The sequence below is a fragment of the Trichomonas vaginalis genome, chromosome III (assembly GCF_026262505.1).
Source record: "Trichomonas vaginalis G3 chromosome III, whole genome shotgun sequence".
NCBI lineage: Eukaryota > Parabasalia > Trichomonadida > Trichomonadidae > Trichomonas > Trichomonas vaginalis.
The window spans coordinates 25488455-25511712 of NC_067205.1; the positions used below are offsets into that span (position 1 = coordinate 25488455).

A 23258-nucleotide genomic window follows, 5' to 3' on the forward strand; every position below is an offset into this window, starting at 1 on the left:
TGCTGTTTGATGAAACAAATGAGTTAGTTATGTCAGTCAAGAGAACAGAAAAATATTGTGTTAGTGAAAACTGCACCAAGTCAATAAGATTAGGTTTGCATTATGAAGATGAGTTCGATACTGTTGAAGAAGTTTTGGATAGATATTACAAATTGCTAACTTGAAATTTTTTGACTGACGGCGCAAAGCGCCAAGACCGAAGGTCCTGACTGCTTTAATTTACTAAAACATATTTCAAACAAAGCTTATAGTCAGTAGATAGTTTTGTATACTCGTTCGAATATTTATACTTAAACTCAACTCCTGTAGTTCCTGGTGTTTCAATGATGCGGATGTTACCTATTTTCATGAATAGTGGAGTTTGACCACAGCATTCGATTTCAGGGTCGAGATAGTCAATGACACATTGTTTCCCTGTTATTCGTGATATAACATTTTCAAGGTCCTCCTTTGTTAGAATTATTTGGTTCTTACTTATAAGATTTGTCAAAAGCTTCTTATCGTCTTTGAGTAAAATTGTTTGGTATAACTGAAGAAGGTAATGGTCTACGTTATCTGAAGGATTTGTTTGAACATTTGTGTAAGGGTTGTCGTTGGCTTCTCTTGAAAGAACTTGGTCCAGTGGTGGATACTCTAACTTAACATCTGATGTAGCGTTAGCGTTTGAAGCTGTGTTTAAATTCACCGACTTAAGATCTGGTTCTTTTTCTTTCAAACACTCCGAACTATAGTTCTTTATGACAATATTGTTTGTCGTTCGTGAGTCAACATTTGATGTTGGTTCAATTGGAACATTAACGGCACCAGCTAAGATGGATTTGCTTCTCATTTCATATAGAATAAAAACCTTTTATATGTATGAAATGAACAATATACTCGACAAGGGTTTGAATGTAAAGCTAACGAATGAAAATATTGTTGAATTCACTGAGACAGGAGCTGTGTATAAAGATGTAGAACTACTGAACAAAAGAGCTAAGGGAAGAAGCAGGAATATGAACAAAGGGTGGAAACCTATAAAAATTTATGTCAATGATGGCTCAGGAGGTTCAAACATAAAGTATGCAGAAAGTTATAGAGTTTATGCTCTCAAAGGTGAAAAGCCTTCATTTAAGAACAGCTATTCTAACGCATATCCTCAAAAGCTAACGGATGGGGAAGTGGATGATATGAATGACAGCAAAAATATTAACAGAAATGGCGACAGAGATGCATGGAATTTGTTTACCATCAGTCAATTGAAGGTTAAACTTTAAAACAATGTTGGTCGTTCCCATGGAATATTTTTGACTTTAATGGTATTAGTCATGATATGAATCTCAAGGTATGAACGAGGAGAGATGAGAGACTTATATGCTTCCCAAATTTCTTCAAAAGGTAATGTTATACCTGACTGTTTCCAAATGAGTTCAATGTCATAGCGTGAGAAACCTTGAAAGATAACGAAGTCAGTTATGAGACGTTTTATGTTTAAAGCAAGAAAACGCCATGTTTGCATAAGTATTGCTACAGTTAAATGGTAATGTCTGACTTTAGTTATGATGTTAGCTAATGGTGAGTCTGGTTTTGACACTAAACCTTTTCCGGCGAAGTCGTCACAAACGAGCAGAGTGTTTGAAGGATACTTTTTGAAGGGGTATTTTGAAAGTTTTGACAGAATGTAGTTTGTAAGTCGTTTCATATCGTAAACTCCTGAGTATTGACGTAAGTGGTGTTTGTCAATAATTCTTTCCATCTCCTCAGAAGTCTTTTGCATTCCTGACTGTATGAACTCTACGATGGCATAATATTTCCTCTTACGTCGAATGTAACGTTGAAGAAATTCAATGAGTTCACTGTCTGGAACTTTAACGACAGAAGTTAGTATACATATCAAGGGTACGGCGGCACTGCGCGCCTCCGTACCCATGATATGTGAATTTGACACTTTACGAAACTGTTAACGTATATTACAACACAAACGACAACACTAACTTAACATTAAATATTTACAAAGCCGCCAACCACTTCACTTCACTAACGTTTTCACAAACGACTTCACTAATGTAAAAATAAACGTTCTCACTTACAAAAGTATTGCAACTCCTCCCATTGCTGTGCTTCACATAACAACTCATAATCTTCTGACTCACTTTCTTCTTCATATAGGTCAAAGTCACTGTCAAAATAAATGTTAGTAAGTTTTGACAAAGCTAATGAAACACGCTTACCGTTTGTATCATATGCTTGTATAAACTTTCCATTATGTTTACTATCATAAACGCTCAAACTAACTTTACCCTTTCTCCCTCGTATCTGATAGAATGTATTTTCACGAGGAACGAAGAACAAATTCTTGAACTCATGACCGTTGTAGTTTGTTATCTCAATACTTTTCGTCATTTATATAAAAATAAACTTAAAAATAAACTTAAAAATAAATGATATCACCACCCTCACGCGTATGAAAACATAGCACAAAAATAAATTTAGGTGAAGTGGTGAGATCTCACCTCTTTTTTCACCTCTTTTTTCACCCTGTTGAATTCATTGCTTTATAACTCTCTTCCTTTCTCCAACTCTTCTAGCTTCTTCTTAAGTTCAGCAATGTTGTCCTCATGAAGTTTAATCTTTCTCAAAATTCCTTCTTTATCTAATGGTTGCTTTATCTTTCTAAACTGAACTCTACCATCCTTCATAGTATGAATGTAAAAACCTTCTGGAATAGTTCCTGATTTAATGTATTCTACCAAAAACTTTTGTTTCATTGCTTCAGTGACTTTATTTGTCATTTCAATCAAATAAAAATTTTAATATTAAATAAAAATAACGTTATTTTTTCAGTAAGGAAACACAGGGGTTTTACGATTTATTTGTGGTGTAGGTTCTGGTTTAAATGTTGGAGTCGGTTTTGGAGTTGACTTTTGAACAGGAGTTTGTAATTCCATAGGTTCAGGAGTCATTGAAGGTTTTGCTTGTGAAGGTGTTGGTTTTGGCGAAGGTGTCGGAGTTTGTTTAACTTCAGCTACTTCAGTATTATTTACAACATTTGCTTTATTTCTTTTCAACATCATTACTGCTCCTGCTGTAGCTAGCAAACCTAGTGGGAGACCATATTTTATATAAGGACTTGACCAAATGCTATTTTTGACAGGAGCTGGTGGAACACCTAACCTTGGTGAGACTGCTCTTTGCCATTGTGCAGCTCGTAAGAAATATTTAATAGGTGCTCCATAATCGTTTGGTAAAGTTTGTTTCATAGATGGTGAAGGTTCACGAGAGCTTGATGAAGAACTCATTTATAAGCTTTAAAAATAAACGTTCATCCTTTATTCCTCACTGTCGTCCGTAGCTAAGTTATAGTCATCTAATCTTATTATGGGGATGCCATTAGCACGCACCTGAATGGCAAAGCAACAATCCCTCATAAATCCAATAAGTGGCTTTGGTACGTTTTCAGTTGCTAGTTCAATAGGTCCTTTAACAGACAATTTGTATGTTATTGGAGCAGTAGATGTTTGACCTTGCTGGAAGTTAGTATACATATCTTCAGTACTGTGGCACTGCGCGCCATCTTACCGAAGATATGTCAATCTGGCACTTTACAAAACCACTAACGTATATTTTACATCACAGATGCAATATTTCTAATAACCTTAAACTATTTCTGCCACGTAAAGTATTTATCACATAAACCACCTCATCTCACCTCTCTGTACGTTATATATTGTGCGCAGGTCATTGCCCATGGCAACTCCCCACGACACAATGCACGTGCATGAAAAAATAAACGTTCTCACTAACGTTCTCACTAATGTTTTCACAAACGACTTCACTAATGTAAAAATAAACGTTCTCACTTACAAAAGTATTGCAACTCCTCCCATTGCTGTGCTTCACATAACAACTCATAATCTTCTGACTCACTTTCTTCTTCATATAGGTCAAAGTCACTGTCAAAATAAATGTTAGTAAGTTTTGACAAAGCTAATGAAACACGCTTACCGTTTGTATCATATGCTTGTATAAACTTTCCATTATGTTTACTATCATAAACGCTCAAACTAACTTTACCCTTTCTCCCTCGTATCTGATAGAATGTATTTTCACGAGGAACGAAGAACAAATTCTTGAACTCATGACCGTTGTAGTTTGTTATCTCAATACTTTTCGTCATTTATATAAAAATAAACTTAAAAATAAACTTAAAAATAAATGATATCACCACCCTCACGCGTATGAAAACATAGCACAAAAATAAATTTAGGTGAAGTGGTGAGATCTCACCTCTTTTTTCACCTCTTTTTTCACCCTGTTGAATTCATTGCTTTATAACTCTCTTCCTTTCTCCAACTCTTCTAGCTTCTTCTTAAGTTCAGCAATGTTGTCCTCATGAAGTTTAATCTTTCTCAAAATTCCTTCTTTATCTAATGGTTGCTTTATCTTTCTAAACTGAACTCTACCATCCTTCATAGTATGAATGTAAAAACCTTCTGGAATAGTTCCTGATTTAATGTATTCTACCAAAAACTTTTGTTTCATTGCTTCAGTGACTTTATTTGTCATTTCAATCAAATAAAAATTTTAATATTAAATAAAAATAACGTTATTTTTTCAGTAAGGAAACACAGGGGTTTTACGATTTATTTGTGGTGTAGGTTCTGGTTTAAATGTTGGAGTCGGTTTTGGAGTTGACTTTTGAACAGGAGTTTGTAATTCCATAGGTTCAGGAGTCATTGAAGGTTTTGCTTGTGAAGGCGTTGGTTTTGGCGAAGGTGTCGGAGTTTGTTTAACTTCAGCTACTTCAGTATTATTTACAACATTTGCTTTATTTCTTTTCAACATCATTACTGCTCCTGCTGTAGCTAGCAAACCTAGTGGGAGACCATATTTTATATAAGGACTTGACCAAATGCTATTTTTGACAGGAGCTGGTGGAACACCTAACCTTGGTGAGACTGCTCTTTGCCATTGTGCAGCTCGTAAGAAATATTTAATAGGTGCTCCATAATCGTTTGGTAAAGTTTGTTTCATAGATGGTGAAGGTTCACGAGAGCTTGATGAAGAACTCATTTATAAGCTTTAAAAATAAACGTTCATCCTTTATTCCTCACTGTCGTCCGTAGCTAAGTTATAGTCATCTAATCTTATTATGGGGATGCCATTAGCACGCACCTGAATGGCAAAGCAACAATCCCTCATAAATCCAATAAGTGGCTTTGGTACGTTTTCAGTTGCTAGTTCAATAGGTCCTTTAACAGACAATTTGTATGTTATTGGAGCAGTAGATGTTTGACCTTGCTGGAAGTTAGTATACATATCTTCAGTACTGTGGCACTGCGCGCCATCTTACCGAAGATATGTCAATCTGGCACTTTACAAAACCACTAACGTATATTTTACATCACAGATGCAATATTTCTAATAACCTTAAACTATTTCTGCCACGTAAAGTATTTATCACATAAACCACCTCATCTCACCTCTCTGTACGTTATATATTGTGCGCAGGTCATTGCCCATGGCAACTCCCCACGACACAATGCACGTGCATGAAAAAATAAACGTTCTCACTAACGTTCTCACTAATGTTTTCACAAACGACTTCACTAATGTAAAAATAAACGTTCTCACTTACAAAAGTATTGCAACTCCTCCCATTGCTGTGCTTCACATAACAACTCATAATCTTCTGACTCACTTTCTTCTTCATATAGGTCAAAGTCACTGTCAAAATAAATGTTAGTAAGTTTTGACAAAGCTAATGAAACACGCTTACCGTTTGTATCATATGCTTGTATAAACTTTCCATTATGTTTACTATCATAAACGCTCAAACTAACTTTACCCTTTCTCCCTCGTATCTGATAGAATGTATTTTCACGAGGAACGAAGAACAAATTCTTGAACTCATGACCGTTGTAGTTTGTTATCTCAATACTTTTCGTCATTTATATAAAAATAAACTTAAAAATAAACTTAAAAATAAATGATATCACCACCCTCACGCGTATGAAAACATAGCACAAAAATAAATTTAGGTGAAGTGGTGAGATCTCACCTCTTTTTTCACCTCTTTTTTCACCCTGTTGAATTCATTGCTTTATAACTCTCTTCCTTTCTCCAACTCTTCTAGCTTCTTCTTAAGTTCAGCAATGTTGTCCTCATGAAGTTTAATCTTTCTCAAAATTCCTTCTTTATCTAATGGTTGCTTTATCTTTCTAAACTGAACTCTACCATCCTTCATAGTATGAATGTAAAAACCTTCTGGAATAGTTCCTGATTTAATGTATTCTACCAAAAACTTTTGTTTCATTGCTTCAGTGACTTTATTTGTCATTTCAATCAAATAAAAATTTTAATATTAAATAAAAATAACGTTATTTTTTCAGTAAGGAAACACAGGGGTTTTACGATTTATTTGTGGTGTAGGTTCTGGTTTAAATGTTGGAGTCGGTTTTGGAGTTGACTTTTGAACAGGAGTTTGTAATTCCATAGGTTCAGGAGTCATTGAAGGTTTTGCTTGTGAAGGTGTTGGTTTTGGCGAAGGTGTCGGAGTTTGTTTAACTTCAGCTACTTCAGTATTATTTACAACATTTGCTTTATTTCTTTTCAACATCATTACTGCTCCTGCTGTAGCTAGCAAACCTAGTGGGAGACCATATTTTATATAAGGACTTGACCAAATGCTATTTTTGACAGGAGCTGGTGGAACACCTAACCTTGGTGAGACTGCTCTTTGCCATTGTGCAGCTCGTAAGAAATATTTAATAGGTGCTCCATAATCGTTTGGTAAAGTTTGTTTCATAGATGGTGAAGGTTCACGAGAGCTTGATGAAGAACTCATTTATAAGCTTTAAAAATAAACGTTCATCCTTTATTCCTCACTGTCGTCCGTAGCTAAGTTATAGTCATCTAATCTTATTATGGGGATGCCATTAGCACGCACCTGAATGGCAAAGCAACAATTCCCTCATAAATCCAATAAGTGGCTTTGGTACGTTTTCAGTTGCTAGTTCAATAGGTCCTTTAACAGACAATTTGTATGTTATTGGAGCAGTAGATGTTTGACCTTGCTGGAAGTTAGTATACATATCTTCAGTACTGTGGCACTGCGCGCCATCTTACCGAAGATATGTCAATCTGGCACTTTACAAAACCACTAACGTATATTTTACATCACAGATGCAATATTTCTAATAACCTTAAACTATTTCTGCCACGTAAAGTATTTATCACATAAACCACCTCATCTCACCTCTCTGTACGTTATATATTGTGCGCAGGTCATTGCCCATGGCAACTCCCCACGACACAATGCACGTGCATGAAAAAATAAACGTTCTCACTAACGTTCTCACTAATGTTTTCACAAACGACTTCACTAATGTAAAAATAAACGTTCTCACTTACAAAAGTATTGCAACTCCTCCCATTGCTGTGCTTCACATAACAACTCATAATCTTCTGACTCACTTTCTTCTTCATATAGGTCAAAATCACTGTCAAAATAAATGTTAGTAAGTTTTGACAAAGCTAATGAAACACGTTTACCGTTTGTATCATATGCTTGTATAAACTTTCCATTATGTTTACTATCATAAACGCTCAAACTAACTTTACCCTTTCTCCCTCGTATCTGATAGAAGTATTTTCACGAGGAACGAAGAACAAATTCTTGAACTCATGACCGTTTGTAGTTTTTATCTCAATACTTTTCGTCATTTATATAAAAATAAACTTAAAAATAAACTTAAAAATAAATGATATCACCACCCTCACGCGTATGAAAACATAGCACAAAAATAAATTTAGGTGAAGTGGTGAGATCTCACCTCTTTTTTCACCTCTTTTTTCACCCTGTTGAATTCATTGCTTTATAACTCTCTTCCTTTCTCCAACTCTTCTAGCTTCTTCTTAAGTTCAGCAATGTTGTCCTCATGAAGTTTAATCTTTCTCAAAATTCCTTCTTTATCTAATGGTTGCTTTATCTTTCTAAACTGAACTCTACCATCCTTCATAGTATGAATGTAAAAACCTTCTGGAATAGTTCCTGATTTAATGTATTCTACCAAAAACTTTTGTTTCATTGCTTCAGTGACTTTATTTGTCATTTCAATCAAATAAAAATTTTAATATTAAATAAAATAACGTTATTTTTTCAGTAAGGAAACACAGGGGTTTTACGATTTATTTGTGGTGTAGGTTCTGGTTTAAATGTTGGAGTCGGTTTTGGAGTTGACTTTTGAACAGGAGTTTGTAATTCCATAGGTTCAGGAGTCATTGAAGGTTTTGCTTGTGAAGGTGTTGGTTTTGGCGAAGGTGTCGGAGTTTGTTTAACTTCAGCTACTTCAGTATTATTTACAACATTTGCTTTATTTCTTTTCAACATCATTACTGCTCCTGCTGTAGCTAGCAAACCTAGTGGGAGACCATATTTTATATAAGGACTTGACCAAATGCTATTTTTGACAGGAGCTGGTGGAACACCTAACCTTGGTGAGACTGCTCTTTGCCATTGTGCAGCTCGTAAGAAATATTTAATAGGTGCTCCATAATCGTTTGGTAAAGTTTGTTTCATAGATGGTGAAGGTTCACGAGAGCTTGATGAAGAACTCATTTATAAGCTTTAAAAATAAACGTTCATCCTTTATTCCTCACTGTCGTCCGTAGCTAAGTTATAGTCATCTAATCTTATTATGGGGATGCCATTAGCACGCACCTGAATGGCAAAGCAACAATCCCTCATAAATCCAATAAGTGGCTTTGGTACGTTTTCAGTTGCTAGTTCAATAGGTCCTTTAACAGACAATTTGTATGTTATTGGAGCAGTAGATGTTTGACCTTGCTGGAAGCAAAAGTCCACTTCTGTTGGAAAACCACATAAGAAATGTGTGTTGTCATAGCTATCCCATTTCTGTTCCACACTACCATCATCCACCAATGACCTCATAACATCTTCATTAAATCCAATCATATCATTGTTTGTATTGCAGGCGTTCGCAACCATTCATAAAATACAGGTCCATATGATTTTCAGGTTCTGCAGGCATATTTCCATAAGCTCCCATGGAAAGCTGAAGATATTTAAACTTAGGGTTCTCAAAATTAACATAATAGTTGTCTTTCTTTCTAAATAGTGCCCAAATACTTTTAACATTAATAGGCGTATAAGCTGCTGTAAATGTTGCACTTGAACTATCTGTATTCTTTGAAATGAACCGTCCATAGGAATCCAATCCATAACTTTAACAGGAAAACATAAAGCCTCGTTTGTATAATGTTCTACAAGTTCTGTATAAATGTTAGGGTCTAAAGAGAATGATTTGGATGAATGAAACATTCATTAAAATCCATCTTTGTTCGAAATAGTTGCTGGGTTACAGTTGTAATAGTAACTTTCCACTAGCTTCTACTGCCTTCGTTATCATAGTGAATGGTTCATTCCATGGAACAAATTTATTTGTCGGTGGATTTGAATCTGAAGCAAATGCAACTTTAAGAGTTGGATTGAAAGCAATGATATCATTTACAGATATAGATGTGCATTGTAAGGCGTCGCTACTGAACTTTACTTTAAGCTGAATGTTACCAGCAAATGCAGGAATAAATCTTATAGCTTCTAATGGTAAAAACTTTTCTAACAGGAATTCTTAAACGAAGCTTAAAATCAAATGATTTTCCTGCTGTAATTGGACCACTAACAATTTGTCCTGTTCTGCATGTTCCCGAATGACTCCATACATCTTCATGTCGAGTCTTTGAGAAAACATCTACTTTCTTTATTTGTTCGGTAGTTTGTGAGTTTGAAGTTATATATGCTTCTTCTCTTGCGTTGTCTTGAGAATATACGATACGACCATTTGCAAGGATTTGATATCCAGCAACTGCATAGAAAGCGTCATCGAAACCAATCCAAAATCCTGGTGGGTTTGTTTTATTGGAACCTGAACCAATTTCTTTATCTACAATAAATTGACCTTCCATTTTATACGTAATGAATGTATTGTAAAGGTCCAACATATTTTCACCAGGAGGTGAGAGATTGAATGTTACCCATGTATTATCTTTAGCAGTTCCAGGTTGTGATGGAATCTTTGCGTCAGAATATTTTCTATTAGTGTCACCAATTTGAACTGCATTGTCTATGATATCGAAATATGAGCGAATCTGATGAATATGCTCTGCTGGAGTAAATTCGTTTAGCTGTTCGTTCTGCATGTATTTACTTCAGATAAAAATATCTATTTACTTCATTATTCTCACTCTTCTTCTTGGCATTCGTGGTGGAAGTTGTTTCTTGACATTTTCAATGAACTGTACATTCTCTTTTGTCTCAACTTCTTTCACTGGCGGGTCAGGGTTCTTTGACTCGGTTTGTTTTTCAATGAAATTCACGAACTTTGCAATAAGCTCTTGGTTCGTTATTGAAAGTACATCTGGCTTCTTTTTTCTCTTGTTCTATTGACTTTTCAGTTTGAATAGAAGGTTTTATATGGACTTCACCCTTGCCATGCACCTTAATGTTGTCGCTTTCTGCATTCGCTAATGGAACCTTTCTTTTTCTTACATATATTTTACCATCTTTACTCTGACTTACGTAATAGAAAGGATGTTGTATTCCTCTGGCGTCATTTAATATAATAGACTCTCGTTCTGATTTTGACAAGCTCATTTTACATCGGTTAAAGTTTTAATTTTGTTTTTTATCTGCAGTCAAATGACTCAGACAAGCCCTACGGACAAGACCCAAGGGGTCATAGATGTTGAAGCGTTGAAGAAAGAAATTCGTGAGCAAATTTTATCCGAACTGAAGGAACAAAAACAAGAACAAAAGCCAGAGAGACCAAAGAGAAAACTTAGTGAAAAACAACTTGCTGCATTAGCTGCTGGAAGACAAAAGAACCCACGTTTGCTGGCAAAGAAAGCTAGAGAAGAAGCAAAAGCAAAGAAAGAACAAAAAGCTAAAGAAGCTGAAGCAAAGAAAGAGTAAATGGTTTATTTTTATCCGAATTAAATGTATAGACAAATACCTTTATCTGTTGCGTTCAGTAGTGAAAACCCTGACGTCAAAATAAAGGGGAACAGAGTAACGTTTAAGTTTCCAACAGACTGGATTGTGAACATAAATGAAGAGAAGTACATTGGCATAACATCTATGTATATAACACGTGCTTTCAGAAAGGTTGACTTTATACTTCAAGTCGAGATAGAAAATGACGAACAGTCTTTAAGCGCCCAAAACATTCACATATACAAATACTTTAAAGACGATACAACATTGTTGCAATGTATGATTTCATTTAATGAAATGTTCGAGAAAAAGTTTAACATTGAAGTACAAACTTTACAGCCTTTACGTGAGTTTCTTGCACAACTGAAAGAAGAAGGTAGTCAGCCACAACTTATAGACTTTCATTATGAATTTAATGAAAATGAAGATGGAACACATGACTGTCAGTTTGTTATATATTCACCATTCAATGAAGTCGCTAAAGAGAAAGAAAATCCATTACGTATAAGATTTCAAATCTCTGAACCAAGTGATGATTTCAAGAATGTTTTCAATTATGATGCAATGCTTCCGAGGAAAAATGAATTTTCAAAGATTGTAACACCTGGCATTTGGGATAGAAAGCAAGCTATTCTTTTCTCTAATATAGCCAAAGGCGTTGAAAATGAGTTCATTGGTCATACAAGAACTTCATCACTTCCTAACCCTAAATACTATAAATTAACTGGCTTCAATCGTGAGTTTTGGATAGACATGTTCTCCACTCATGACCATAACTGCCCAGTGTTCTTACCTCCAGACCATAAAGACTGTCTCTACATCGAAGCACAATTGCTGAATTCAACAATCGCAGTTTTATAAATAACCTCATAAATGACATCATAAATGACAAAAATAAACGACTTCATGGGCTTCGCCTTGCCGCTAGCGGCTTATTTTTATCATTTATGACCTCAGAACTTCAACTTACGAATAAAGCTTGTTTTAGTCGTTATTGAGAAGTTAAACTTTTCAGCAAAGCAAGGACTAGAAGACTTACATAAGTCAAATCCAATCTCTTGACCGTCATAAAGTGCTTTATATAACTGCATAACACTGAACTCAGAGTCTTTGTCATATGTTCCTTGCGGAACCATTAAACCTTTATCTTCATCATAGAAACACTGAACAGAGTCAGGAAACATTTCATTAGCGGTTAAAGCAATAACATCTTGCTTCACGCCTTTCATTCTGCAGTGAAATGCAACTTCATTTAAATCGTTAGTGAGTAAGTCTATGTAGGTCTTCTTTCCACAAAATATTGACTTGTATGCTAAACTTTGTTTTCCAGGTGTTATTTCTGCGAAGTCACTATGAAACTGACCAAGGTTTTTACCAATGAGAACTCTTCCATAACGTTTCTCAAACTCTTCAGCTAAACGTGGTATGTCTTCATTGTAAATGTGCATCGAATCTGTATCCTGATAAAATGCTTTTAATCCTAAGTCTTCAATCGTGCAAAACACTTCATTCATTATTCTCTTCGACATAGACAGAATATTAACTTACAAACTTACACGCTTCAGAAATGACACCAGTTCTGTTGTCATTTGCTAATAAAACATTGCTGTAGTAGTTGTATGGAAATACTTCTTTCGGTCCTGTTTGTAAGTTAAACATAGCAGGAAATAGTTTAAGCTTCTTATTTATAACACTGTAAGAGTCTTTTATAATAATTGCCCTTCCTTTATATAAGCCAGTTATTTGCATTGTTCGTGAACCTTTAATGATGGGAGTTCCTTTCACTTCTGTCATGTGTCTTAAGATGAAGTTTATATCATAACTGAGGTTATGGAAATATATTAAACTCTTGTCAGGAAGTCGTTCCAAAAATTCTGTTGCACAGTTCTGACCCCAAATGCTTTCACTCACTGAACCATCTTCACTGTCGTAACATATGTTAAAAGCTTTATGAAAGCTGTCTGTGCTACATTCAAAGTCAGCAAAGAAAACGTGCTCAGGAATGAACTTGCACTTATTTTTATTTACTTCTTTTGACTCTGCTTTCTTCTTCAGTTGTACACAATACTTTGGAGCATATGTCAAATCTTTAAATGGTGCAAGGTTCTGTTTATATAAGTCAGTCGTATATGTGAAAAGTTCTCCATAAGAAATAGGTTCGAAATATTTGCACTCCCACAATGTTTTCATAACATCCCATAACGGTGTTGTTCTATCATAACGAACTACATATTTATCTTCTCTCTTTGTATAAATCTTCATCTGTTTCTCAATGTTCATTCCACCACACTCCTTCAAGATTTCTATATAGTTGTGAATGAAATATGTTGTCATTGGTAATCTTTCATTTAGCATGTAGTGGTGTTCAACAAGAAGTAAGTCAATAGTTCGAGCAGTTTCACATTCTTTTGGTATGTAGTGAATTATTCTGTTATCTTTGGAGTTGTCGAAATAACCAATGGTAACATTAATTGCTATACCGGTTGCGTCAGAAATTTCTTGTACTTTACTTTGAGGAAAGTCTCTAACACGAATGACTTCTCTCATGTGGTCAATAGTTTCTTCATTTACTCCAGCCTGAATGCAAGCATAAACGAAACAATTGTCTTCTGTCATAAGTGTTGCAGTTCTTTTGTTCAGTTCATTGAAGATTTGGTAGCGTTCAAGATTTATAGGTAATGTGCAAAGATACTTCCAGAACTGACCGCTTCTCTTCTTATAAAACTTCTTTTCACCAAGGATTTCATTCCAGAAGTCATCTATATCTTGTTTATCTCCTGTTTGTTTAAGTCTGTTCAATAATCTTTTCTGTCTTTCTGTCAGTGTGCTTTCATCTCTATATGGTCGCTTCTGTGGCTTTCCTTTCTTTACATCTGACATCGTTAAGCCTTCATATTCTGTTAAATCATACATCTTTATTTCAGTAAGATTCTTTATGTTTGTCAAGAAGAAGTCATAGTGCATTTCAACAATACCTGCAGCATTTGCTTCTATCTCTGATATAAAGTTCTCCTTCAAGCGCTGATGTAGTAATGTTCCAATATTATTGAGGTTTAACGTAGAACATTCATACTTTCCACCAAGTTTATAACATACCATCCATCTCTGTTGTGAGTTTATTTTAATCTTCTCTAAGAGTCTCATGAAAACCTTACCGAAATGTTTGTGTAAGTAGTCTCTGTTTGGTTCATCTAAAGCTTCGATGTTAAAGTCAATGAGTCTATTGCCTGACTTCACATTTCTCTTCCTATTCTCTTCATCTTTCTTTAACCATCTCTCACCTTCTTTTGGTTTGTCGTCAATGGAACGAATGACATCGTTAGCTTTGCGAACTTGTTCTATAGCATTTTTAAACATCTCTCTTCTCTGTTGTTTCAGTGTGTCATCTTTCTTTCGTGTTTCACCAACGTTTGAGTTCGTAAGTTCAAACATCTCTTGACGAACATCATGAGAAAGAGCTTTACGAGTATGACCAACGTTCGCATTTGTTATGTCAAACATCTCACGCCTTACTTCATGAGGTATTGAACGTCTATGATATAAGTCAATAGCAACGTCATTTAAAGGAAATGCTCTTGCATTTATGAACTCATGAATTCTATCATAAGTTATTTCACCATTGTAGTCATTGAGAATGTCAGCGAGTGCTTTTTTGTTTGTCGCGTAATGTTTTGCAACATCTATGTTAGCTTCTGTAAGAAGTTGTTTTATTTCCGAGTGTTCTAACTTAGACAACTTCCGATACATCTTTAGTAGGAAATAAAAAAATATTTTTTTGAAAAAATTAGATTAGATTTTTTTTAAGTTATTTTTCAAAATAATTTAATATTTTTATTTTAATGAAACACATGCAAGATTGCAAGTTCTTTTCATACAATGCTCTCGCTACTGCCATCAAGAATGAGTTCAATGGTGCTTCAAACGTTAATGTTATCTTTAACAAGAAGTTTGTGAAAGAATCTAAGTTTGGTCAGTATGTCAGACCATTAGCTATTGTCATTGACCGCAAACGTTATACTTCACAAGAGTTAGCAGTAGTTTTGAAACAAAAGGGTTTCTTCGTGAATGTCAAAGATACTCATTATACTGTCATAAAGAACTCTAACATTGACTTCTTCAGTATTGCTATGAATCTTTCCGAACAGAAAGAATATAAGAAGGGTGAAACAAATGTGAAATATTATCCTTCATCTCTGAAGACAATAACGAACAAAGATGTTATACAGAAATTCTTACCAAAGGTTGAAGAAGCTTCTATTGACATTGACGAAGAAAGTGAAATGGTTGAAGAAATTGACCCTGACGTCATTTAAGCAAAAATATATTTTTTTATTCTTCCTCTTTGAAGTTATCGAAATATTCTGTTATTTTTTCCTTCAGTAATGGTAAGTCTTCTTTGAATGTAAGTATTGTGCAACCTTTGATGTCATAGTGTGTTTGAGGAAGAGTACTTTTGACAATTTCCTTTATTTGCTCATTCGGTGTCATTGAAATCGGTAAGTTTTCACGATAGAACCAGTTTCTGTCAGATTTGTAAATCTTAGCAAGGTCATAAAAGCTCTTGTTGTTTCTTCTGACTAAATGCAACATAACCATATCTTTATCTTCTTCTTTCTCCAACTCTTCAGTATATATCATATACTTATAACTCTTTTCCTTTCCTTTTGGTACTGAACGTGGTATTCTTTTCTGTATGCTTTTGTCTTTGGATTCAATGACTTCATCTTTTGCTTGAAGTTTCTTTTCCATCTCTCCACGTTCTGCTTTATATAGTTCATCTAACATCATGAAAATATAACAAGCATAACGAGGTGAAGCCCACATTGCTACAGCATTTACTAAAAGTCTATGAACATAATATCCTTTCAAACCAGGTGCCAAATTCTTGCGATTTTCATACGGAATCTCTTCTCTCGGTTTTCCGAGGGAAGCAATCATATGAGGAAATTCTTCTAAAAGTTCTTTTGTCTGTTGGTTTTCAAACCAATGATATGCTTGCTTTGTAGAACGAAGAGCATTCATTATACTTTGCATTTGGTACATGTCATCTTTGACCGAACGAATGAGGCGAAGTTGTTTGTTATATTGTATGTATTCATATTCTTCATTTATGGCTTCATGAACGATAGCAGTTGTTGTGTTCTCTGATGTTGACATTACTGTCTTTACATACAAAATAAAAAAATAAATAAAAATAAAACTAACTTTATTTTTATCTTTTATGAAAATTCATGAAATTTGGTCATTTTCAGCAAAAATATAATTTAGGTGAAGAGGTGAGATTTCACCAGTTTTCTCACCTAATTTTTCACCCCAGTTATTTTATAAGCATTTTACATGAATTGTACGATGTATATTTGAAATTCTAAACAATTTCGTAGCTTCTATTTCTTCTGTCAGTATGTCAAAAGTTTTAACAATGCCGAAAGTTTCTTTATACTTCTTCTTGACGTCAGATAGAAGGAAATCGTCAGCTGTTGGATAGTTTTTGTTCAGAAATGCTAACATGTCCATTTTATCTTCTGCTGGTTTCTCTACTTCTTTCTTTAAGTCAGCATAGTCGTTTCTCATACGTTCTATCTCTTTTAGTGAGTAGTTATATTTCCTCATTGCTGCTTTACATTTTGAACATTGCGGATTCATTTTTGCGTTATACATTGAAACATTACCAGCTAGAACAACTAAGGCGTCAATGGTTTTCTTTAACTCAAAAGTTGTTGGTTTTATTTGTCCATTCCATATTTTACATCTTTTATCTTTATCTCTTATCTGCCGCACACATTCAGCAACTAATGAAACAAAGTTATCGTAAGTCTTAAACTCCTCAGATTTATATATGTCAGAAATGTTTTTATAAACCATGTCGCAATCTTTGTTCATAACTTTATGGTTGCAATGATATCCTAGAAACTCATAGTTTACTTTACGTATGAACTTCTTTATTTCTACTGAGTCAGTTGGTTTCACTTCTATTTCATCGAATTCATGAATAGTGAGCTTTTGTTGTTGGATTTCAGGCAATTTGGGTAAATGGTCAATAATGTCCTGCATGTCATAAAGATACTGTTCATTTGTTTCATCTTTCGCACTACAGTCTAAATTACTTGTTAAAAGTTCTTGCTTAATTCTTTGTATTTCTGTCTCAAAAGTATATGAAGAAGGAATGAAGCTTTTCATCTCTACCAACATAGATGTAGGATTCATGACTAGCGAGTTTGGTGCTGAAGTTGTTTGAATTGTTGTAGAACCTATTGTTGAAATCATATCTTTACATACAAGATAAAAAAATAAATAAAAATAAAACTAACTTTATTTTTTCTATCTTAAGGAAATTCATGAAAATTCACGAGAAAGCAAAAGCAATCTGAGCCGCTAAGCGGTGAGAAAACAGGTGAAAAAGGAGGTGAGAAATTAGGTGAGAAATTAGGTGAAATCTCACCTCTTCACCTAAAATATATTTTTGTCTGATTTACATCTAATGAAAAAGTTTAGAAGAATTTTCTTATTCTTTCTGGCATATTTTTGTCTTTCCAGTACTCCCGCTCTAATGGTCCCAGATGTGTTGGCTTCGATTCTCTCAAGTTCTTAGATGGTATAACATCTTCAACGCCTCCTTCATATCTTACTTTATAAGTGTCATCGTTTGTGTTATAGCCAAGTATTTCAATAACCACTCCTCGCTTTGCTTCGTCAATGATTTCAGCAAGTTTGCCATTACTACTTTCGACTAATTTATGACGAGGGTAAAACGCTATGGAGTCGTCAGCAGCTTTTATAAGATATCCATTACCTTGCGTAGAGTCTACGATATAATAATTTCGACTTAACCTTAAACGTTTCTTTGTCAACGGTTTGTCGTCAAGAACTACACGAACTTTTGTACCAGGAATGAGGGTAAATTGTGTTGAATTTCTGATATTTTGTGTTTGACTTCGTTTCTTTTGTATATACTTTTCTTCTTGTTGTTGTGTCATTGAATTTGGTGTATGTCCTGTTGTAGAATGTGTTGAGGAATTATATACTTCGAGAAAATGTTTCATTGTTTCTTCGGTAAAGTCTCGCTCTTGATTTAAATCTCTGAGCGTTCTTATGAAGCGGTTTATGATGCCGAGTATGTTATGGTTATGGTCTTCAGTAGTGTAGTGAGTTATGTTATGCTTAATGAGAAAATCTGTGATTTCATTGCTGAGGTATGCACTGTCTTGGTCTGATGTTAAAGTACTTGGGCTATGTTCTGCTACAAACTTTTGTAAAACTCTTAACACTTCACGAGTTCCTTTATTCCTCATTGGATATGCATATGCTTTGCGAGTGTTAACATTAATGAAGATGAGGAATGGTTTATGTCCTCCTTTTCTGCTTTGAACGAGAGTGTCAAATTGGTATGCGTCAGGAGTGTTGGAGTAAATTGGTAAAAAGTAGTCGTAAGGGTTTATTTTTGTTTGATGTACAACATTTTTGTCAAAGAACTTTTTAACTTCAGCTCTGTTAGTAAATCCCCAACTTTTTGCTGCTTCATTGAACTTCTTAAATGACCTCCATGGATGTTGTTCGAATACTTCTTTCAAGCTCATTTATGTAAAGTTAAAGAGTTTAACCAACTCGTATCCAAGCGTGCATTGTTATATAAGGAGGCATATAATCTTTTCCATTACCTGCTGGGTCTGTAATACCAGCTACAACATGTGTATGATTTCCTGCAGTTCCACAGAAAATACCTGTGCTAACATCTTTGGGGTCATCTGAGATATCATATCTATTCATTCCCCATCTATCCGAACCCGCTGCAAGATTTATATAACCTCTTTTTGTTATTGAATGTGAATGGTTTCCTTCCACAGATGTTCTTCCACTGAACCTATGCATATGTGAAGGAAGGTTTTCAATACCTATTTTCTTTGAACCTCCCATCTTCATTGACTGCGTATTAGTGTAGAATGGAAAACTGTCAACTATTTCATACCATCTACCACCAAATAAAGTGTTTGGATTTATTGGATTCATAGACGTATAAATAGCTCCTATAGGATATATTAAATCATATATGCTCATAACTCTATAAACATATTCTAAAGAACTTATGTCATTAAATACCATTTGGAATGTATCTCCCGGATGAAATGTTGCATTTGTTCCACTTTTATAATGTAATGTTAGTTCAATAGAATTATCCAAGAAAAATTCAAAAGTATCTGGTTGAAGACCTCTAACAAATTCAAATGAGTTGCTGGTTCACCATTTATAATTTCTGTTGTAAATGTCATTGTATCTGGTTTCGAAAATTTCTTTGTTAGTTCTGCATCCACATAAGTTTTATCTGCTTTTTTATCTAACATTGCTGGTAGTTCATGTGTTTCAAAGTTTCTGACATGACCTTCAATGTTCATACATTTACTATTTAAGGAGTTTAGTGTATCTTTTACGCTTGTACTTGGATTCTCTAAAGGTGCACTTGAACCAAGGGTATAGTTCAATATTATGTCGTCTGCTCTAACAGTAGTGAAGGATTTATGTGTATGGTTCTTGTCGGCTTTACTGTCTAATGTAGCTTGAAGTTCATTTATATCGGAGATGTTGTGTTTATGAGATTTCAAAACTTTGTTCATTGCTTCGAGTTCAACTTTGTCAGCTTTACTTTTAATAGCATCTTCAAACGTTATTTTTGCCTTAACTCTCAAAGTAATCTTGGTTCAACTAATACACCTTTAACAGAGAAAGTAGAGGCATAAATTTCATCGTTATAACTAATGCTTCTGTGCTTTACCGTGTCATACTGTACAGTACAGCTTATGTCATAACCTTTAGCACGAATGTATTTATATCTTCTTTCATTGGGGTCTTCCGTCTTCACTTCATCACTTCGTGTTAAATATCCATGGTAGTCCGTTATAATCTGTTCGTCTGAAGTTATATAATGAACGTGGTTCTTGACTTTATCACTCAGAGCTAAAAGCTCATTTTTGTCTGCTTTTTCGGCTAATTTCTCATTAACATCATTCACTTCTAATTCAACTCTTCCGCCAGAACTCTTATTATCATTAATCTTTTTCATTAATTCGGTAATTACGTCATAAAGACTATATTCTGTTTTCGGTTTTGTAAATAATGAGTCAAAATTTCTTTTCATCATTACATCGCTGACATTAATGATATCACCAATTCCTTTTTCATTTATTCTCTTCATTAATTCTGCAATAATGACGAATATATAATCTGTTAATTTATTCTCTTCATCGAGGGTTATAGAATGTTTTGAAATTGAATCATTAACTCCTCTAAATAAATCAATAACTTCAGGATACACGTTTTTAATGTCTCGAATAACCCGACCAGTATCCTGTTGTTCATGTTCTTCGTTCCCGTCGTTACGTGGTTTTATATCTCTAACCATCATCAACGCAGCCATAACCGGAGGGTTTGTTGCTATCTGTTCGAAAATCTGACCGTTATGTATGGTATATCTAAATAATTTCTTTGTGTTTGTTAAAACATTTGAAACAAGTCTTTTAAAACCATCTACAAAATTTCCTGTTTCACCTAATGTTCTTGCAGCATTTACAAGCTCACCCATTCCCGCTTTTGACCCCAAAAACGTCCATATTGCATTTATTTCACTCTGTATAGTTGTCCATTCAGCGAAACTAACACCCGCATTCGCTAAGCTGAAAATGAAATTCAGTGGATCGAACTTAATTCCACCTTCTTTTTCAATTTCAACGAACTCACTAACATGAGATTTTAAGTATTCTTTCGTTAAAATTGTTTTCCCCGATGTTATGTCATTAACGAAACTATCACCGTCAAAAGTTAACGAATTCAATTTCGTCGTTGATGCTTTTATTTCATACACCGCTTTATTGATAGTTTTTGGCTCACCTTCTTTAGAAGCATATGAAACATTAATGAATGAATTATATGTATTCGTGAATGAATTAAAATCAATGATTTTCATTAATGACGCCTTTAATGATTCATTTACTGTCGAATCCCTTAAAGTAATTAATGAACTGTCATTTATGAAAGGTACACTGCAAACCGTCGAGTTTGGATCAAATGCTGTAGTTGGTGCAGGAATATTAATGATATAAGTCATTAAATCATTAAGTGACGTAAATAATGTTGTCGTTTTTGATTTAATTTCTTTAGCATCTGTTATATATGGTAATTTTATTTCTGTAGTTTCTGAATTAAAGATATTCGCTAAAATGTTTTGTAAACTGTTTTGAACAGCTGTGTAAACCGTTGAATCCGGAACTCTTACGATTTCACCGTCCTTAATAAAAGGCATTGCACATGGTGTAGTGCTTGGGTCAAATCTTTCGGGATTATAATTCAACATATATTCTAACGCTTCATAACAGACTTATATACTTGTATTGTCGTTTTCAACAACTTCACCGTCCTTTATAAACGGCATAGTACATGGAGTTAAAATAGGGTCAAACTTTTCATAGTCCTTCCATGTTATGTATTTCTCGGTATTTCCATCACTGATAACAATATATTTGTCAGTAAGTGTGAGAGAGTATTGACCAAAATATAAACGTTTAGCTCTGTCAGCTTCATACGCATATGCAGCTATACTCATATTTTAATGAGAATAAAATGTTGTTCTATTTGCAAAGTACAGACCCAAACGAATACGGGACAGTAAAGCTACAAACAAACTTAGGTCTACAGAATGAGGCGCTTGCATTCAGAATGGTTGACTTCAATACTATCGCTTCATTCGTTATAACAGATGAAACAGATTTCATGGAGATTGAAATAGATGGAAAGAAGCACGAAATAAGATTTCACAATAATGTAGAATATAAGATGGAAACATTAGCTGGAGTGTTAAATGCTCTCATAAATACTACAATAAACAAGGATAACGAAGAAAACTTAATGAATGTTAAACTTATTGCAGGAGTTTTGAAGTTCAGTTATGCGAAGGAGTTTAAGATACCAAGAATGAGTCATAGAGTACAACTTCTTTTGGGAGCATACCATATGACATTTCCTTTGAAAAGTGTTGACAAAACGATTGAGATGAAATCTGTTCCATACGTATGTTATGGTAATTGTTTGTACATTGAGTCAAAAATAGCTAATGTCACAGGTATTTCAGGAGTTAATAGTAAAGGTTCAGTAGAATATAAATCCTTCTGTTATGCAGTCAATTCAATGTTCATTCCAAACGTTCCTGTCATAGCAACTCATTTAGGTAAATGGGTTCGCATTAGTCCTCATAATTTGAAAGACATGCAATTCAGACTTGTTGACTTTCAAGGAGAGCCTGTAGAACTGAAGGCACCAGTGCGAATGACTGTTGAAGTTGACTTTTTAGAAAATATTAAATGCAACAGCTTACAAGAGAACTCAGAGCTAAAAATATAAAGTATGAATGTTATGTATTAGGTCATGAACTTTGGTTGTTGCTGTTTGATGAAACAAATGAGTTAGTTATGTCAGTCAAGAGAACAGAAAAATATTGTGTTAGTGAAAACTGCACCAAGTCAATAAGATTAGGTTTGCATTATGAAGATGAGTTCGATACTGTTGAAGAAGTTTTGGATAGATACTATAAGTTGCTTTAATTTACTAAAACATATTTCAAACAAAGCTTATAGTCGTAGATAGTTTTGTATACTCGTTCGAATATTTATACTTAAACTCAACTCCTGTAGTTCCTGGTGTTTCAATGATGCGGATGTTACCTATTTTCATGAATAGTGGCGTTTGACCACAGCATTCGATTTCAGGGTCGAGATAGTCAATGACACATTGCTTTCCTGTTATTCGTGATATAACATTTTCAAGGTCCTCCTTTGTTAGAATTATTTGGTTCTTACTTATAAGATTTGTCAAAAGCTTCTTATCGTCTTTGAGTAAAATTGTTTGGTATAACTGAAGAAGGTAATGGTCTACGTTATCTGAAGGATTTGTTTGAACATTTTGTAAGGGTTGTCGTTGGCTTCTCTTGAAAGAATTTGGTCCAGTGGTGGATACTCTAACTTAACATCTGATGTAGCGTTAGCGTTTGAAGCTGTGTTTAAATTCACGGATTTCAGCTCTGGTTCTTTTTCTTTCAAACACTCTGAACTATAGTTCTTTATGACAATATTGTTTGTCGTTCGTGAGTCAACATTTGATGTTGGTTCAATTGGAACATTAACGGCACCAGCTAAGATGGATTTGCTTCTCATTTCATATAGAATAAAAACCTTTTATATGTATGAAATGAACAATATACTCGACAAGGGTTTGAATGTAAAGCTAA

General features: G+C 34.4%; 17 protein-coding genes and 2 pseudogenes across 19 annotated transcripts, besides 4 other annotated features; 4 read left to right on the forward strand and 15 right to left on the reverse strand.

Moving 5' to 3' along the window:
• Nucleotides 1-1867: part of a mobile genetic element that runs on past the window's edge.
• On the reverse strand, nt 215-829 carry TVAGG3_0763300 (uncharacterized protein; the record flags this gene model as incomplete). The annotated part of the gene is made up of 1 exon (XM_051245735.1): nt 215-829. One exon carries the CDS (start codon nt 827-829, stop codon nt 215-217), a length of 615 nt encoding a protein of 204 aa, XP_051092322.1.
• Nucleotides 1868-3646: a mobile genetic element.
• On the reverse strand, nt 2062-2382 carry TVAGG3_0763320 (uncharacterized protein; the record flags this gene model as incomplete). Its single annotated transcript, XM_051245736.1, has 1 exon — nt 2062-2382. The coding sequence occupies one exon, from the start codon at nt 2380-2382 to the stop codon at nt 2062-2064; it is 321 nt and encodes a 106-aa protein (XP_051092323.1).
• On the reverse strand, nt 2535-2771 carry TVAGG3_0763330 (uncharacterized protein; the record flags this gene model as incomplete). Its single annotated transcript, XM_001294138.1, has 1 exon — nt 2535-2771. The coding sequence occupies one exon, from the start codon at nt 2769-2771 to the stop codon at nt 2535-2537; it is 237 nt and encodes a 78-aa protein (XP_001294139.1).
• Nucleotides 2820-3278, reverse strand: TVAGG3_0763340 (repellent protein 1 family; the record flags this gene model as incomplete). The annotated part of the gene is made up of 1 exon (XM_001294137.1): nt 2820-3278. The coding sequence occupies one exon, from the start codon at nt 3276-3278 to the stop codon at nt 2820-2822; it is 459 nt and encodes a 152-aa protein (XP_001294138.1).
• A 162-nt stretch (nt 3647-3808) lies between the features above and the next one.
• Nucleotides 3809-7060: a mobile genetic element.
• Nucleotides 4594-5052, reverse strand: TVAGG3_0763360 (repellent protein 1 family; the record flags this gene model as incomplete). Its single annotated transcript, XM_051245737.1, has 1 exon — nt 4594-5052. The coding sequence occupies one exon, from the start codon at nt 5050-5052 to the stop codon at nt 4594-4596; it is 459 nt and encodes a 152-aa protein (XP_051092324.1).
• TVAGG3_0763370 (uncharacterized protein) lies at nt 5610-5930 on the reverse strand (the record flags this gene model as incomplete). The annotated part of the gene is made up of 1 exon (XM_051245738.1): nt 5610-5930. The coding sequence occupies one exon, from the start codon at nt 5928-5930 to the stop codon at nt 5610-5612; it is 321 nt and encodes a 106-aa protein (XP_051092325.1).
• Nucleotides 6368-6688, reverse strand: TVAGG3_0763380 (kinase C-related family; the record flags this gene model as incomplete). Its single annotated transcript, XM_051245739.1, has 1 exon — nt 6368-6688. A coding segment is annotated over one exon (321 nt), but the record flags the coding sequence as incomplete, so codon positions are not given.
• Nucleotides 7061-23258: part of a mobile genetic element that runs on past the window's edge.
• Nucleotides 9229-10200, reverse strand: TVAGG3_0763400 (annotated as a pseudogene). Its single transcript has one exon. A coding segment is annotated over exon 1 (972 nt).
• Nucleotides 10228-10654, reverse strand: TVAGG3_0763410 (annotated as a pseudogene). The gene has a single exon. A coding segment is annotated over exon 1 (427 nt).
• TVAGG3_0763420 (uncharacterized protein) lies at nt 10700-10972 on the forward strand (the record flags this gene model as incomplete). The annotated part of the gene is made up of 1 exon (XM_051245740.1): nt 10700-10972. One exon carries the CDS (start codon nt 10700-10702, stop codon nt 10970-10972), a length of 273 nt encoding a protein of 90 aa, XP_051092327.1.
• On the forward strand, nt 11291-11854 carry TVAGG3_0763430 (uncharacterized protein; the record flags this gene model as incomplete). Its single annotated transcript, XM_051245741.1, has 1 exon — nt 11291-11854. The coding sequence occupies one exon, from the start codon at nt 11291-11293 to the stop codon at nt 11852-11854; it is 564 nt and encodes a 187-aa protein (XP_051092328.1).
• Nucleotides 11947-12507, reverse strand: TVAGG3_0763440 (organellar and viral DNA polymerase type B; the record flags this gene model as incomplete). Its single annotated transcript, XM_001289013.1, has 1 exon — nt 11947-12507. The coding sequence occupies one exon, from the start codon at nt 12505-12507 to the stop codon at nt 11947-11949; it is 561 nt and encodes a 186-aa protein (XP_001289014.1).
• On the reverse strand, nt 12754-14137 carry TVAGG3_0763450 (organellar and viral DNA polymerase type B; the record flags this gene model as incomplete). The annotated part of the gene is made up of 1 exon (XM_051245742.1): nt 12754-14137. A coding segment is annotated over one exon (1384 nt), but the record flags the coding sequence as incomplete, so codon positions are not given.
• Nucleotides 14815-15207, forward strand: TVAGG3_0763460 (uncharacterized protein; the record flags this gene model as incomplete). The annotated part of the gene is made up of 1 exon (XM_051245743.1): nt 14815-15207. A coding segment is annotated over one exon (393 nt), but the record flags the coding sequence as incomplete, so codon positions are not given.
• Nucleotides 15375-16150, reverse strand: TVAGG3_0763470 (KilA, N-terminal/APSES-type HTH, DNA-binding family; the record flags this gene model as incomplete). The annotated part of the gene is made up of 1 exon (XM_051245744.1): nt 15375-16150. A coding segment is annotated over one exon (776 nt), but the record flags the coding sequence as incomplete, so codon positions are not given.
• TVAGG3_0763480 (organellar and viral DNA polymerase type B) lies at nt 16316-16873 on the reverse strand (the record flags this gene model as incomplete). The annotated part of the gene is made up of 1 exon (XM_051245745.1): nt 16316-16873. The coding sequence occupies one exon, from the start codon at nt 16871-16873 to the stop codon at nt 16316-16318; it is 558 nt and encodes a 185-aa protein (XP_051092332.1).
• On the reverse strand, nt 17843-18567 carry TVAGG3_0763490 (integrase core domain containing protein family; the record flags this gene model as incomplete). The annotated part of the gene is made up of 1 exon (XM_051245746.1): nt 17843-18567. A coding segment is annotated over one exon (725 nt), but the record flags the coding sequence as incomplete, so codon positions are not given.
• Nucleotides 19914-20918, reverse strand: TVAGG3_0763500 (uncharacterized protein; the record flags this gene model as incomplete). Its single annotated transcript, XM_051245747.1, has 1 exon — nt 19914-20918. A coding segment is annotated over one exon (1005 nt), but the record flags the coding sequence as incomplete, so codon positions are not given.
• Nucleotides 21599-22375, forward strand: TVAGG3_0763510 (uncharacterized protein; the record flags this gene model as incomplete). Its single annotated transcript, XM_051245748.1, has 1 exon — nt 21599-22375. One exon carries the CDS (start codon nt 21599-21601, stop codon nt 22373-22375), a length of 777 nt encoding a protein of 258 aa, XP_051092335.1.